The sequence below is a fragment of the Agelaius phoeniceus genome, chromosome 10, assembly GCF_051311805.1.
Source record: "Agelaius phoeniceus isolate bAgePho1 chromosome 10, bAgePho1.hap1, whole genome shotgun sequence".
NCBI classification, from domain to species: domain Eukaryota; kingdom Metazoa; phylum Chordata; class Aves; order Passeriformes; family Icteridae; genus Agelaius; species Agelaius phoeniceus.
The window spans coordinates 6,211,389-6,228,619 of record NC_135274.1 but is presented as its reverse complement, the minus strand read 5'-3'; the positions used below and the strand labels follow the sequence as shown (position 1 = coordinate 6,228,619).

The following is a 17,231-nucleotide window of genomic DNA, read 5'->3' as shown; positions in this document are numbered from 1 at the left end:
ATCCACATTCCCAAGGCAATATGCACAGGGAGGTCCCCTTCCTCCTCAGCCCCATCTACCCCTGCTCTCCATCTCCTCACCCCATGTCTCCCCCTTCCCAGGGTCCTCACACACCCCCAAGTCCCCAGCAAACCCAGCCTCTGAGGAGGAAAACTTTGCCCAGATCTACCCAGCTGGGAAAGGGTTCAGAACTATGGAGAAAGGGTCCAGCCCTGCAGCAGGACCTGTCTGGGATCATCAGGTCCATGCTCCACATGCCACATGTTCCATGGTGCCCATGGGATATTTGCAGAGTCAGGAGATGAACTGCCAGACCACGTGGCCCCCAAACTCCTGAAACCAGCAAAAATGACCAGGGAGATCATTTTCTTGCCTTCCCCTTAAATTTCATTTCTTCTCTGGAAGGAGGCTGACCTCTCCCTTGTCACTCACAAAAAAGCCCTGTGGTTTCATTTCCTCCATTTTCAAGGAAGTTTGATGTATAAAAATCAAGAAGGAGAAGAGAGAAGCGAACAGGAGTTGGCAGAAGCTCACAGAAGGGCAAAATTCCCATGGCATTGCTCAAGGGCACACAAAAAGCTGAGAGCAGCTGATAAGCACAAATTCCTCACCCAAACCCTGCCAGGAGGCCACACTCAAACCCCTCACCTGGTGCTTGGAGACACAGGAGCTGGCAGAGCTGTAGCACCTGGGTATCCTCCACCCTCTGGATCAGGAGGCTCTGGGAGACCTTCTGGTGGATTCTGATGGATTTGGGAGGCTTCTGATGGATTCTGATGCATTTGGGAGGCTTCTGATGGATTCCTTTCTGTGGTGCCACCCTCAAGGTGATGCCCTGGGGGGTCAAACAAGCTTCCTCCTGCAGCCCAGCAGGAACTGGGAGACCAAACAACCTCCTTCATGCCCTGCTTGGCCCCCAGCCCATCCCCACAGCCAGGGCAGTGCAACCCCCATCCCCAGCAGCTCCAGGGGCTGGCAGAGCCCCTGCAGGGCCCATCCAGGTTTTCCCCACGCTGCTGTTCCTGGAAAGCAGCCCCACTTCAGGGCTGACCCCACGGCTCTGTGCTGCTGCTGCTCTTCACACTTTCCCCACATCCTGCAGCCGGATGGCTCTGAAAAGGTCCTGAAGCTGCTGTTGGGTCCCCTCCTTTTCCTCCTCTCACACCCCCACCCAGCCCTCTCAGCAAGGATTTGATGTGTGCTTCGAGAGGGGGTGTGAGAAACGCCCATCACTTGGTTTTAACATTTTAAAAGTTTAATAGTAATAAAATGGTTATAAAAATAGTCATATAATTAGAGTAATAATAATTTGGACAATTTGGATTAGGACAATATGAGACAATAAAAACAAAGAGTTACAGAGAGTCCAGGTACCTCTTTCTGGGCAACATGAGCCAGAAAAAGGACACACATTAACAGAGGATTAACCCTTAAGAGCAATAACCTGTTGCATATTCAAACACCTCATACATGATGCATAAATTCCATTCAAACAAAAGATTCTGTCCTGTCAGTTTCAGCTTCTTTCTCTTAATCCTGATGGCATCAGTTTGTTTCTTCCGATAAGTGAGCAATAAATTCTCTTTCTCTGAAAGATTTAGGTGTCCTATGGCTGCTATCTCAGTGGGAGTCCCTCGTTCCTCTCTTTTAAAAAAGGTATCTTACAGAGCATAGTTTCTATTTTAACATTATGTTATAACCTAAAACTGTATTTAACACACTACTTAAGAGAATTAACACAGCATTACTTTCTAACACAACTCATCGAATATTCATTTTAATATTTGCAAAAAGCCAATCATAAAATACGCATTTTTCACAGGAGGTAATTTATTATTTAATACCAGCACAGGGAAGGGACAGGGATTGAGCTGCTCCTCTGATCAGCCCTTCAGGAAGCTCCAGTGCAGCTCAAAGGCACGGGTGGGTTAAACTGAAGGAGATTCAGCTGCCTGGAGCCATGTCCAGACGTGCAGATGCAATTCCTGGGAATCCCCTTATGGTTTTACACCCAGTGAGCTTCTTCTGTTCCTCCCCCCTCCTCCTCCTCCTCCAATCTTTTTCCCTTAACAGCCTTCAAGTTGTCAAACCCAGCCCAAGAGCAAAGCTGTGATAAGAGGGCAGGTTCCCTTCTGGTCTCTCCTGGAACGCACCCAGCACAGGACACAGGAAAGGGGAAACTGCAACAGGAAACAGCAGCCCCATCATTGAGCATGTGTTTTCCTGCAGGAAATGTGATTTATTCCCAAGTGGAAGCAGCAGAAGGGTCACTCATGGTTCACTCAGCAGCAGAACCTGTTGAGTGGGGGAAAAGGGAAACAGGAATATTTCTCCATGGGCTTCCTTGACTCCCAGTGGGATGGAGAACTGGCAAGAATTTTAAAAATGGTTCTGCAAGGGATGATGGTGCAAAGCATCGTTAATTTAATTTATTTTATTTAATCACCTCTCAGGATAAAACAAGCCTGAGGTCTCCTGTATTTCTGGAGCTGCCAGCAGCAGTAGTTGCCTTCAATTTAAGAGGAAACACGAACACAAAAAAGAAAACAGAATTTGATCCATGGGCAAAAGGGAAAAGCTGAAATGGACAGCTCGATGCCTGAAGCTTAAACTTGAGCTCTGGAGTTTCATCTGGCTGAATTTCCCAAAGGGAATTTAACCTCAGGGGTAGCCAGGGATGTGTCCCATCCCAGGATGGTGCCTTGCTGACCAGGAGTGTGGGCTCAGAGAGCTGCAGCAGGGCTGGAGCTCTGCAGGAAGCACAGCTCCTCTGGGGCAGTTCCTGCAGGGCAAACCAAGGGACAAAACCCAAGGATCTGTAATCAGCCTCAAAACCAACTTTTCCCCCAAGCTGTGCCCAAACCACCTCCCTGCTGCTTTACCTGGGTCCGAGGAAAGGCACGTGCCAGCTCTTGCATCTGTCAGTAAAAATCCAGGCTCTGCTTTTGCAGTGACTTGTGTGTCTGGGAGCCCCTGGAGCCCCCAGCACCCCCCTCTGGGAGGCCTCCATGCCACCCCTGCCATGGGCAGGGACCTTCCTACAGCCCAGGCTGCTCCAAGCCCTGTCCAACCTGGCCTTGGACATTCCAGGGATCCAGGGGCAGCCACAGCTGCTCTGTGCCAGGGCCTCACCTCCCTTACAGCCAGGAATTTCTTCAGCATATTTCCAGCTGTCAGCAATCTCCTAGCTCTTGCCAGGTTTTCTGATGGAAAGCAGGGCTCAAAGAAGGCTTCTTTGAAGCCAGGAGTAGTTCTGGGTTGTTGTGAGCAGAGCCCTGGGCTTGCCCAGCCACCCTTGCAGCATCACACTGGCTGCCAGCACCAGAGGAGTTGGGGCTGTGGGAGATCAGGGAGGAGAGGGAGGCAAAAATGCCCCCAGACTGACAACATGCAACAAGCCTACAGGGATCCAGGTGAGCTGCAGCAAAAACAATTGGGGAAAATCATGTCTTTGGGCTTGGAGGACATTTGGTGAAGGATCTAAACACCGATCAGGATCCCACCTTTGACCCCTCAGTGCCCAAAAGGTGCCCATTTCCTCTGTGGGACTCAGAAGAGAGGGAGGAACAGGATTAGCGGGAGTCAAACCCACGTTCCTGAGAGCGCAGGGTGGGAAGGGGAGAGGGATTTTTGACTGAACACTGGTATGGATGCTTGTGAGAGCTGCCTGCAAAGGGAGTGGACCTCCATCTGCTGAAGCCTCAGAAGGCTGTGGAAGGCACCAGAACTCACCCAGCCTTCACAGTTAGCACCAACATCTTCATGTTGTTTTCTTTATTACCTGTTTATTAACACTTTGGTTTCTCAGATAAGGGTGATGTTTTTCATTTCCTCAACAACTGCTTTTCTTGCCAGGAGCATTTGTTGCACATATAAAGGCACAGCAAGGACATTCAGATATTCACACACAAGAACAGGTTCTAAAATCCACTGTTAACAGGTTCTAAAATCCAGCTCTGGCCTGGCATTACAGCGCTTAACACATCCCTGTTCCAGTGAGCCAGGGATGTGTTAAGCATCCCTCTGCTTCACCCTGATTCCAACAAGCAGCTATGGAAGGGCTTGACAGCTGGCCTGCAAGCAAAGCTGAGTTAATAAAAGAAATAACAATTGATGATTTTTGAGTATATCCATAGCAAGGAAGAAGACAAGGCTGTCAGCATGAAAACAGATTAGAAAGGATACATGAAAATTTTTGTAAGCTAGACTACGTGCCTAAGTAGATGTGTACAGGTGTCTTATTAAATTTCTGTAAAACTTTTGCCAATTATATTGATGCAAATTGCTTTACACCAATGAGTATAATAAGTTATTGTGGTGTAGTTAATGACTTAAGATCACGCTTTGTTAAGAGTATATAAGCTGGAAAACACACAGAATAAAAAACATTTTTCTTCTTGAACCCAGATCACGTGTGTGTGTCACATCCAGCCTAACAGTGACATTAGCCAGCACTGGAGGGCTCTGTCCTGAGATGGCTCTGTGGCTCGGTTTGGAAAGACAGGAGGCTGCTAAGGAAGGCAGGAGCCTCCCCTGAAATGGAGAATGTAAACCCTCCCCACCCCTCCAAATTGCTATAAATTTTAAATTAAGGGGCTCTCAGGAAAAAATATGGGAGCAGGAAATAACAGTTCTTTAATAGGGAAGAAAATAAAAGGATAAAATAAACAATGCAGTAGACTGGAACAACACTGACAGAGTCAGAACCCAGCCTGACACCCTGTGGGTCAGGGTGTTGGCAGCAGTCCCATTGGAATTGTGGCTCAGCCCTCCTGCAGTGTCAGGGGTGGCTCTGCTGGAGCAAGGGGGTCCTGTAGAGAAGGATGGATTCTGCCTCTGAAGATCCAGTGGAAGAGGCAGCTGCTGTTCCTCTGGGAAATCCACTGGAGAAGCTGTGCTGGTGTTCCAGAACCTCCAGATTATATCCAGGTAGGAATGCTTGGCTCCTCCCTCTGGGCTCACATCTCCCAATGGGATGCTGTATTTCTTATCAGCCATGCAGGGACATTCAATGGCTGTTATCAGCAATGTCCCCTCCCGAGGGAGGAGTGATTGTGAGCACTCAGAGAGAGAGATAAGGAAAATTGCCCACTTGACAAGACAGCAGCCGTACAGATGGTAATAGAATACATCTTGCCTTGCAATCTGGAACACTCAGTCAGTGGCTGGGCCACAGCCCCTTCCCAGACCCCATGCAGGGCGTGAGGCTCTGCCCAGTTCCCTTCCCACAGGCAGGTCCAGCCCAGGCAGCTCCATCCGTGGTCACAGCTCTTCCTGCTGGGGCTGTAAATGAGGAGGAAGCGGCTGCAGAGGGAAAGCTGCAGCAGGGATCTCATTTCCCCTGCCCCTCCCTGCAGCACTGCTCACAGCCCTCACCCTCCTGCTGTTCCCAGACTGGGGTCTGGGGGCTCCTCAGGATCCACATCACGAGGATGAGGTGAATTTCTCCTGGGAGAGCAGGAGAACATCTGGATCTCTTGGTCCTCAGAGTGCTGTGGTATTTTCTGGGGTCCCCCGTCGTTGGAAGGAAGGAAAGATGAATCTGACTCCATGTTCTTAGAAGGCTAATTATGGTAATCTACAAAATTAGAGGGTTTTGGGAAAGCTGCAAAAGGCAGATACAGCAGAACTGTGAGTAGAGCTAAAGCAGCAGGCATGAGATAGGTCAGCAGAAAAAGTATTTAAAATGTAGAAAAGCAAGGGCAAATAGAACAATGGCCTGTGTATTAACGCTTGTCTGAATAGCTCTCTAAGCTACAGAAAGTTTATCTAGCAAGATATTAGGAAGGTTGAAGCTTAATAATAGAGCTCTGTGCGTTGTGTTTTAAGGCTTACAAGCAGGTATTGTATTGGAAATAAGCAAGCATTGTTTTAACCAAAGGCACGAGTGCTTATGGTGATTGGATAGAACTACTGTCAATGTGCTTTTGCTTTGTGTGATTGGTCAAGAAGCTTATAAAGTAAGTTGTAACATTAAGTTTTTTGGTCTGCTGCCTGGAATGTGAGCTGCTGGCATCTTCCCATTGTCATAATCATGTAATGAGACTGATGCTGAAAAATAAACAGCTCGAAGCACTGTCCATAGCAGCCCCGTCTCGTTCGTGTCTGTAAATAGCCCCCCGTCCGGCGTCACTAATTTATTATTTTATGGTCTATATTATATTAAAGAATACTAAACTAAACTATACTAAAGAATAGAGAAAGGATACATGCAGAAGGCTTAAAGATAGTAATGAAAATTCGTGACCCTCTCCAGAGTCCCGACACAGCTTGACGGTCATTGGCCATTAAGTAAAAACAATTCACCTGTTGGATAAACAATCTCCAACCACATTCCAAGGCAGCAAAACACAGGAGAAGCAAATGAGATAATGTTGTTTTCCCTTTTTTTCTGAGGCTTCTCAGCTTCCCAGGAGAGAAACCCTGGGCAAAGGGATTTTTCCAGAAAATGTGACAGTGACAGAGCACAGCATGCAGCAGGATGTGTTGGACGCTGAAGCAGCAGAACCTCGTATTTCTGAGCAGCTGGAAGCCAAGTGCATCCCCTCCCTTGTGATCCAAGACAGTCCAGATGCTCTGGAGAACATCTGCAGGAGAAGCCAGTGCCCAAAGTCAGAGAAGACCTCTGATCCTTTGCCAAGAGTGGCTGTGGCTGCCCCATCCCTGGAAGTGTTCCAGGCCAGGTTGGACAAGGCTTGGAGCAGCCTGGGATAGTGGAAGGTGTCCTTGCCCATGGCAGGGGGTGGGACTGGATGGGCTTTAATGTCTCTTCCAACCCAAACCATCCTGTGATTCCTCCTAGATCTCCTCAGGGGCTGGAAAGTCCCACAACCAGGTTGCTTTCATCTAGTTTGGACTTGGATTGCAGTTAGAGCTGAAGGAGCTGCCCGAGCTTTTCCCACAGGATTGCCAAACGTGTGGATAAATTGACCTTTGTTGTACTGTACAATAAAATAAACACTGAAAGCAACAAATCCCCCTGACCCAGCTACCCCAGCACATTAACCAGTCTTTTATCACAGAATCAGGGAATGGTTTGGGTGGGAAGGGACATTAAAGGCCATCTTGTCCCACCCCTGCCATGGGCAGGGACACCTTCCACTATCCCAGGTTGCTCCAAACCCCTCCAACCTGACCTGGAACATTTCCAGGGATGGGGCAGCCACAGCTGCTCTGGGCAACCAGAGAGGGAAGAATTTCTTCCTAATATCAAATCTCAGCCTCCTCTCTGTCAGTTTTCAGCCTAAAACTCTCAAGACTGGAGACTGTAAGTCACCAGAAGGAGAAGGTTTGGACAAGTCACTGCTGTGACATCATTCAGGAATGCAAATTTTGACCAAAAAAAAAAAAAATAATACCCCCATCTGCAGCCCCACAAACTCCCTCCCTGCTGCCTTTCTGCTTAAGAGAAGTGAGTAATTCAGTCACAACCCCAAAGGGAAGTGAAACTCTCTCAGCTCCTTGCAGAGCTCAGCATGTCCCACCCATCTTCCTCTCTGGCCACAAGGGCCAACATCCCTGTGCCACAGCCTGGTGTGCCAGGCAGACCTGCTGGAAGCAAATGCTACAAAAATTCCTACAAAATTCTCTTTTCTCAGGTTTTCTCAGGTTTTCAGCCATGGGACACAGCATCCCTGCATTTCTAGCAGGCTCCCTGAGGGACCAGGACAAAGCCTCTCTGTGGGTTTTGGGTTTGGAGCTCGCTCTAGCACCTTGGACATATCCCTTGGTCTTGGGTAAGAAAACAGGAAAACTGCCAGGATATTTCTGTGGGGTTTTAAAACAAACTCGAACATGTGACACCAGTGTAACAGAGGTGACATCACTGCTGTATCTGAAATGCCATCTCTGGGAGAGACTGAAAGCAGCTCCAGCTCTCAGCTGGGGACCTGAATCAGCACAGGAGCACAGGAGGGGAGGTTCAGGCAGACTCAGGATCAATATCACATCTCCCTCCTGCTCTCCACCTTCCTGCCAGGAAGAGCAGCTCAGCAGAGTCACATCCCAGAGCTGCACAGCACTGTGGGGTGAGGTGGGCACTAAAAACCACCTGGTTTCCATCCTGCACCCTCTCCTGAGCCCCACTGATGTTCCAACTCTGACCCACTCTGCTCATGTTGATTATTTACCCAGGAATAGATCAAACCTTATGCTGAAGCTGAGATAAAGTCTTTTGGCTGCTTCCAAAGCAAGATGCCACCCTCAGCTCTGCTCTTGCCCAAGAGCCTGTGGAAGGAGTCAGGTGCCCAGTGTCAGATGGGACCTGGTGTGAGGAAAGTGGCCTCTGTCACCTGAGCACAGAAAAACAAACAGGAAGCCATCAAAGAAGCCCAAAAGGTGATTTGGGGCTGGCAAAGGCTGTACAGCCTGGTCTAGTGGAAGGTGTCCCTGCCCATGACAGGGGCTGGAGATGGATGAGTCCTTTCCAGACCAAACCAATCTGGATTCCACAAAAAATGTTAACCCCTGCAGTATTTGAATGCAATAAAAAAGCATTTTGGCCAACATCCATTTTCCTTACTAGAAGGTTTGTGCAGCACTTTATAAAGCCACACATTGGGGCTGGCAGAATTTACTCTCTTAGATTGCTATTTAAAAGTGATGGGATATGGCTGAGTTCTCCTAAGAAAGGGAAGCTCCACATTAAAATAAAAAAGTCAAAATAAATCAAGTAGACATGAAACCACTGCAAGTAGCTCACACCACACCTGCCAGTGCAGGCATGAAGGGAAAATCCCTTCAATTCCTGACTTGGTAAAACTGCAGAAGAATGAACAACACTTGTAGCATACAAGTTTATTTTCAAAATTCCTTTTCAATTACTCTGATTTATTTTTTTTTCAATTGCAATGGATTTTTAAAAAATAATCTTTTGCTAATATCACTATTTCTTCATCAGAAAGGCCTGAGGGGAAGAAAAGCAAGTCTTGGAAAAAGTGGACCTTGAACAGCAAATCTGACATTTTGCTTGAGCCTCTCAAATCCCTTTCAGTCCTTTAAGGTGATCTTGGAGCTTTGGTGTCACTAAAAATAATTTTCTGAAATGCAAATATTTGCTCAGCCTATTTCAGGACGCAGGGCTCAAATGAAGGAGTGAATTTTAAAAAATTCTATGTCCATCACCCACTTCTGTTGAGGTTTTTTAGCTTGGTTTGGTGTTTGAAAAGAACAGGAAGTAATTGTTAAGGGGGAAGGTTCCACATTAAAAACATTTATTGTACTCAGCACTTGTCTGAGCACAGGTCGAGGCTCCCACAGCTTTGCCCTCTCGTGGGCAGATGGGAGAGTTCCTTTGGTAGTCACACAGCCTCACCCAGCTGTAGGAAAAAAATGCTTAAGGGATGAAATAGCAAGTCCAGCAGGAAAAGCTTTCTGTGGTCATTCACTGCTTCATTCATTTTTTCTTTCAATCATACTTTAGCACAAGGTGGGCTACTGTCACTTACAGAGTCAAGCATGGCCACTGCCAGCCCCCTGAAAAGCAGCTTTTTAAGAGAACAAAGGATCTTAATGCAATTTCAATATTGCTGCTTTCTGTCTGCAGATTTCACTGCAAGTAAGTGAAAAAAAATTCACTTACACATCTAAGAGCTATTTATAACATGTAAAAACTGAAATATTCACATGGAAATACACAGCTTAAGGAATGACTGAGGGCTGCTCACCTCTTAAATACTTTGAAAAAACCAGTTTTGCATGATCAGACTATGATCAGGCCCAGGGTTATTTTAACTCAAGGCTGCTGTCATCAACCCAGCCAAAATGGAAGAGGAAAAAAAAATAGAGGCAGCCATCTGGAAACACACCCAATGTACTCAGGGAGTTTAGAAATGTAGATCAGAGACAGGCAGGGAGAAAAGTTGGATTTCTCACTGTCACATTGGGAGGCAGGCAGGGAAGAGCACAGCCACAGCACCGGGGCCATCTGCTCCTGCCTGGGTTTGTCACCTGAAACGTGGCCAGGAGGGACAGGACCAAGGGGCCTTTGCCAGGGGAAGGAGCACACAGGGCTCCCAAAATTGTACACCCACTGCAGCCTTCCAGCTGGGATCAAAGCATTTTGCAGGAGGGAGTTTCCCAGCCCACCTTGATTTATCAGTGTGTCAGCAGCACCCGAGGTGTCACACAAGTGGCTTAGGGCCAGCACAAAGTGCCACCAAGGCCAGGAACAGCCTTTGTCCCCAAACCAGTGACCACATGGAGCTCCTCACCTCCCCAGAGATATGGCAGGGACAGAGGACTGACTGTTCAGCATCCAACAGATTTCACAGCACACTCAAACCACAAGGAATTCTGGATTTTATTAAAATGACAGATAAAAGGCTCACTTATCCCGAAATCCTGTAGGAGTCTAAAGTCAAGACCTGTTAATCTGACTGATTTCTGTTATGGGGGCTGTGAACACTTGATGCTCCCCCTGACCAAAGCCCTTAAATCCCTTGTCAGGGCAGGAAAAATAACCCAAACAACTGCTCAGCTGACTCTGAGGTACCTCAGGCTAAAAAAACCATCTCTGCCTTCTTGGCAAACCAGCACAAACCTCTCTGCTCCTGCAGGAGGTGTGGCACAGACATCTCTTATGGAAAATCCTTTCCTTAGGATTGTTCCTCCTGAGAAGCTGAGAGGCCTCAGGAACAAAATGTAACCAATGGTTATCTGCTGCTGGGGAATGCAACAGGTGGATCTTTAATTGGCCCATGTTGGTTGTTTCTAATTAATGGCCAATCAAAATGAGCTGGCTCAGACAGAGAGTCAGAGCCACAAATCTTCGTTATTCATTCCTTCTTTTTCTATTCTTAGCCAGCCTTCTGATGAAATCCTTTCTTCTATTCTTTTGGTATAGTTTTAATATAATGTATATCATAAAATAATAAATCAAGCCTTCTGAAACATGGAGTCAGATCCTCGTCTCTTCCCTCATCCTCAGACCCCTGTGAACACAGTCACAGAGTTGTCAGCCAGGATTTACTGCTTAAAAGCAAACTCTTGGTGCAGAGAGTTTGGAAAGTGCCTCAGAGCTCAAACCCACAATACTTCTTCCTAAAAGCACTGTGAAATATTGAACTTCTACAGGGAAAGCAAAGCAAAGAGCAGGAAGCTGAGGGGGAAGGAGACCCCTCGGTGCAACAGTGCTGCCCACACCACCCCATCTCCACCCCAGAGGTCCCCAGCAGGCAGGAATGCCTTTCCCACAGTCAGGAGAGAGCATCCCTGTTTCAGAGGAGGCCATTTCCCATCAGAGCTATCAGATCCCTGAGTTTCCAAGCCCTCCCTAAGCACTCAGACTCTGTCTTTCCCAGCAGTCACACAGCAGATCACACACCCCCAACACCTCTGTCCTCTTGGGGCACCAAACTGCAGCTCCCTTCTTCCCATCTGTGGGGTTCTGCAGATGCCATTCCAACAATCCACACCAATAGATCCTTCTCAATGATAGCAGAGTTTATTTTAATATTTTGTACAGCCAGCATTGGTCTCCAGGAATAAGTTATAATCACATAAGTGAGTCAGCCCAAACCCACCCTTAAGGAATGTTCAACTTTCAGCATTTCTGATTTAGAGGGAAATTATTTAGAGGGTAAGATGCAGTCTGAAGAATGGGAATCAATTTGAATTTGTGATTAAAACTCCTCAGAATTCTCAGGGTTTCCTTGCCTCTAACTGGATCATGGACAACAGCAGAGGTTGCATCTTTCAGGACTGCACTGAGGATACATTCATCCTGGGGACTATTTATTTTCCTAAACTGGGCAGGGTTTTGTTTCCTTTATCCCCAACTCTATGCCCCACGGTTCTGCTCTGCAGACACTTCACAGTCCAGTACAATCAATGCCTGTAACAGATTTGTCCAGGGACTTGGATGCCTGTCCCACATCCTTTATTTGGCTGCTCTCAGCACCACCTCAAACACCTCCACTGCTCACAGCACATTCTGGCTGCTGCAGCAAGAGGAACACACCTTGATTTGCCTTTCAGCAATGAACACACAGAACAAATAAATACTTTAAAATCCTTTAAATTGTAACAACTTACACAGTTCCAGGGCAGAACCTGGTGATCTACCTGGCCAAAAGCACTCCAAGGCAAAGCCTCACTCACTTCCTTGAAGAACAGGGAAGGGGATGAGCAACAGCCCAAGCGGAATTCCTCTTTCTTCCATGCTCAGAGAATTGCCAGTGTCTGGTACCAAGCAACTCACATTCTCTAGCACAAAACAAAACAAAACAAAACAAAAACAAAAAACCAAGCAAAAAGAGGTTGTATAAACATTTCCTTTCCCTCTCTGAAAAGCAGCTCTGAAACAGCCCAGGCAGCTCTGGGAGATGCCAACCAGCACCAAACCAGAATCAGGAGCCAGTCATGGGTCTCACAGCCTTCCTGCCCTGCTAAAGGGCCCTCCCTACAGACCTTCCAGCCTCACAGCAAAGTGGTTTCACCAGGAATTCCCTCCTCACTACACCTGGCAGCTTCCCAGCCTGCACAGGCCAGCACACAGACACGCCTGGGGGGTCTGGACATGGCTTTGAGAAAATCAGTGAAGAGCACAAACACTGAATGTGACCCAGAATCCCCATCAAAGGGCTGGTGAGAGTATTACTAGTCCTGGGCAGGTGAATGTGGGGGTGCTGGGGGATTTCATTCAGTTAAGAAAGGTTCAGGCAAGCCTTAAAGCTTTATAAAGCCACTGAAGCTGAAAGTAAGGTCTGGTTGCAGAAGCCAAATGCTCCTTCCACATTTAAGTTGAGACATCTCACAACAGTGATCAGCAAGTGAGAGAATGCTTTGAAAAGGTGGCATTTTTGACATGGAAAGGAAGGCAGGCTCAGTGCTGTGCTCAGCCTTCCTTCCTGAGGGGAGCACGAGCTCTGCTGAAAGGAAACTCATGGGGAAAATGTTTTTGTTTCCTACAGAGAACAAACCTGTCACTGAAGCCATGGAAACTTTCACAGGAAACAACCCAAAGCAGCACCTCACTCCACAAGAGCATCCCAAAACACATTACAACAGAACTGCACTGACATGAAGGCTCTACACCTGTCCCAGCTGTGTGTTCTGGTGCCAGGGAGGGGGGGGTGATTTTTTTTTTCCCCTTTAAGAAATTCTGTCCCAGTTAGAATAAAGCAAACCCTTTCTTTTAACTGTTCTTTTCAACGTTTTCTTTATATACAATCCTTAAAATACACTTAAAAATAGCTGCACACGTGTTGTATGGTAATACCAGAGAAGGGCAGTTGCACAGACCGTGCCTCTGAGGACACTAAAAACTGTAAATACCCCCAGCTCTGCTCCAGCCCCCATGCTGGCCCCAAGGAGGGAAGGAGGGAAGGAAAGAAGGAAGGAACAAGCAGTTTGGAAATGGGAGTCTCTCACAAAACACGCCACTTACAAATCCCAGGGTAATTTCCTCAAGCATTTTTGTATCAAGTCCTTTCATAAATGTTTGAGGTCACACTGCCATTTTAGCAATAAAATCTGTTGCGACATGCATGTGTCAGCTTCCCACTCAACCAACTGCAGCCCTGAGGATTTTTCTGGCCTGGTAGAAAGAGGAAATGTAACACAATTTCTGAAGTACGGCTGGTCCTCCGTTTCCAAACTCCATGTGGTTCCCTCGATGGCTCTTGGACACACACCCACACTTTTTTGTTCTTTTTTTTTCCTCTAATACACGTTTCCCTCTAACCAACATGCAGATTTCTCCTCCCATCTCGACGTCCCAAGGAAACAATCCATGTCATCCATCCAGAGGCTTTCCCAGGTAGACCAAAGTCACTTCTGTGTTACCATACACAGCAGACACTGCTGGATACAGGCAAACTTTTGGCAGTCCTCTGAAGGCAACTCCCAAGAACTCATAGCCCCTCTCAAACGCTAATGTTTTGTCTTCCATGTCCAGGATAACTCGAATCCTTTCACCTATCTGGAAACAGAGACGGGAGGGAGAGTAAAAATAACACAGAGAGAGAGAGTCAGCATGTTCAGATGGAAACAAAAATAATGCAAAGTGTAACATAGCAGAGAATTGTAAAGCAGGACTGTCCTGTGTCTCATGATTGATTGCTCTTGTGATGGGAATTTCTCAATTTCACCATGATCTGAAGCAGGACAGCATCCACCACCTGTTTACAGTAATAAAGATGATCTTTCCATATGAACCTGTGAGAGCACTGAGAGCAGGCACTATGTGCTCTGTGCTTTGGAAATACTGCAGAGCTCTGGAATCTCTGCAATGGGCTCCAAGTTACCTGAACTCTGTGTTCAGCTGCTGCTATCACTGAGCAGCAACTGCTCTGTGAGGAGCATCTTTAAAGACAATGGGTTTCAGAAAGACAAGTGCCACCTACCAAAAAATCCCAGAATAGATTAATATGCAGGTGCTGTCGCTGACAGAGGTGTTCCCTCACCAAGGTAAAAGGAAATTTCAGTACAAAAATGTAAAATGAAACCCCTAAATATATACATATACATACAGACACACAAGTGAAACCAGCGTTGACCACAGCAGGAGCCTTAGATCCAGGCAGGCCCAGAGCTCCCTACATTTATCTAGCACACATTATTTCAGATACCAACAAAAGTCCCAGACAACAGCCACAAGCAGAGCAGGCACCACACAAACTTCTGACTCTTCTCCAGCCAGCTCCAGCACTGGGAATTTCTTCTAGCCAACACTAACACACACATGTGTTTCCTGCAAGCACTTTTTCTATGAGCAGATCACTGCACAGGGCTTAATAAACACAAAATACATCAAAGGGTCACTGATTTGAACTTTCACACAAAATTTAGGAATATCAGATGCAAGGCACTACATAGATCTTCACTCACAAGTGAAACAAAGCCATGGCACTGGGGGTCACGCTGGATTATTTCTGAAGTCCCTTCTAACCCATTCTCTGAATATGAGATGGAAATAACAATGATCCAGTTTAAGTTGTAACACGAGCAAATCCAGCAGTGAAAAGGCAGTTGTGTGAGCAGGCAGAATGACAAGACAAGCACTTCTATAATGACAAAAAGGCAGGGTGGCCTCTGCTCTTTAACATCCTGAAGTTATCTGAATATCAGATTCCAGATAAGAAATGTCACCCACGGAAGGTGGCCAGTGAGCAAAGCAGCAGCAATCAGCACTGCTGCAGGTTTTTGCAGGAAGAATCTCACCTAAGCACTAACTTCAGCTCACCCTGCCAGACAACAAGGCCCTCAGACACTCACCTTGCTGTGGGGCAAGTCGCTACTTCAGAAAGCTACAACAGTCTTTCAGGTTTTATTCCAAAAAGCACCACGATGTCTAAGCAGACAGCCACAGTACAGGTTTCACACTCAGTGTTTGAGATTAAAGTTGGGAACAACCCAGGGTCAGGTGCACTGAACACCAGACAGGTGTAGCCTGCACAAGCAGTAAATGAAGGGGGGAAAGAGCTCACAAGGTAGAATCATTTGCCTTCTGCAGGGAAGGCAAAGAGACCTTTGAGAGTCACTTAGGAGCAATTCAGCAGCCAGCCGGGACAGTGAGGGACAACCAGCACCTCCCCAGCCCACTCCAAACCCCCTCACCTGGTATTTGGGCGCGTTATTGCACTGGGGGAAGCTGCCGTTCACCTCCCCGTTATGCAGCAAGTTATTGTCCACCAGGTTCCAGCCCCAACTCTGGTCGTCGCTGCCCAGCAGGGCCACGTAGCCCTGGCACTGCATGGGGGCGCGCTTGGTGGCGATGCCGATGACGGCCACGGTGCCCAGCGGGCCCTCCCACCACACCTCCCAGGCGTGCCGGCCCTCGCTGAAGCCGATCTTGGTGCGCGCCCCGTCCGTGCTCTGCGCGATGGGGTTGCGGTGCAGCGTGAAGCCGTTCTTCTTGATGTACACGTTCCTCGAGCAGTCGTTGGTGCTGAAGGCGTGGTGGAAGGCACGGACCTGGGCGAGACAAGGCGGGAGGGGGAGATGGACGGGGCTGGGACCAGCCTGCTCTAGTGGGAGGCGTCCCTTCCAACCCAAACCATTGTGGCTCTAGGAGATAAAACCCCGTCGTGTTCCCCAGCCTCCCGCCCCCTTCGTTTCCAATGGGGGGTGGGCCGGAGGGCTGCGGGGGTGTCCCCAAGCGCCGGGGGAGGCGGTGAGGGGGTGTCTCGGCGGGGCGGGGGTCCCGGCCTCACCTTGCCCTTGTAGGTGGGCACGTTGCAGAGGATATCGGTGCGCAGGGCCTCCTCGGCCAGGCAGCGGGCGGCCAGGCTGCGCCACACCTCGCTGTTCTCGTCGCCGTGCAGGACGCGGTGCCACAGCTTGCAGACCAGCGCGCAGCTCCGCAGCTCCCGCAGCTCCAGGTACGAGAACACCAGCTCCAGCACCCGCCCCGGCAGCCGCCAGCCCGGCCCTCCCCACGATGCCGCGGCCGCCCCGGGGCCGGGCCCGGGGCCGGGCCCCGCCGCCATCGCCCCCCGCGCTGCCCTCGCCCGCCCGGTGTGGCCGGGGCCGCCCGAGGCCTCACGGCGCGGGGGCGCGCGGCGCCGCCATCTCGGCCGCGGGCACCGCCCCGCGCGTGCGCGGCGGGCGCGGGGGGCCGGCGAGGGGCGGGGGCGGCGGCGGCGGCGGAGCCGAGCGGAGCCCGGGGGAGGCGAGGGGAGCGCGGCGGAGCTGAGGGGAGCTGAGGTGAGAGCTGCGGGCCCCGCGCCTCCCGAGCCCCCCGGGACGGGCCCGGCAGCGCCGTGCCCCGCGGGCCCCGCCGGACCGGGGCGGGGGCGGCCGCAGGGCCGGGCCTGCCGGGGCGGGGGGCGGTCGGACCGAGCTGCCGCGGGGCCCGGAGGTTGGCGGGGTACGACTCACCTGGGGCTCCCAGGGACCGGCGGCCGCGAATCGGTCCCGGTGCGAGCTGCGGGGAAGGTATCGGCCTTCTCTGTGGTGTTATTTGATTGCCAAGAGCGAAGTTCCTCTGGTGGAATGAATGGGAGAGCTCTGGCTGCTCTTTAGATCTGGGTCAATAAGAACCACATGGAAAACATAACGTGGTAAAAAAACAAAAGAAGGTAAAACCACCAGAAACAAGCCGTTTGTTGCCCAGTAGTTAAATTAATGCATGGACCATAGGGCAGCGAAGCGGCTGCTGGGCTGTCACACAAGCCCCATGTGCCTCTCTCCTTTTTTCCGAAGCGTCCCAGTCCTTCCAACACTTTTGTGCTACCCTTTTTCGCCCCTCCCTTAATTTTCTGCTGATGTGCTGCCCTAAGCAGTGCTGT

The 17,231-nt window shown here is 49.2% G+C and overlaps 1 protein-coding gene across 1 annotated transcript; it reads right to left on the bottom strand.

The window, feature by feature from the left end:
* Positions 1-11,421: 11,421 nt before the first annotated feature.
* Positions 11,422-16,539, bottom strand: FBXO45 (F-box protein 45). Its single transcript, XM_054639040.2, has 3 exons — positions 16,155-16,539; positions 15,559-15,915; positions 11,422-13,921 (listed from the first exon to the last, which is right to left on the bottom strand). The coding sequence occupies exons 1-3, from the start codon at positions 16,428-16,430 to the stop codon at positions 13,736-13,738; spliced, it is 819 nt and encodes a 272-aa protein (XP_054495015.1). The 5' UTR covers positions 16,431-16,539; the 3' UTR covers positions 11,422-13,735.
* Positions 16,540-17,231: the final 692 nt, after the last annotated feature.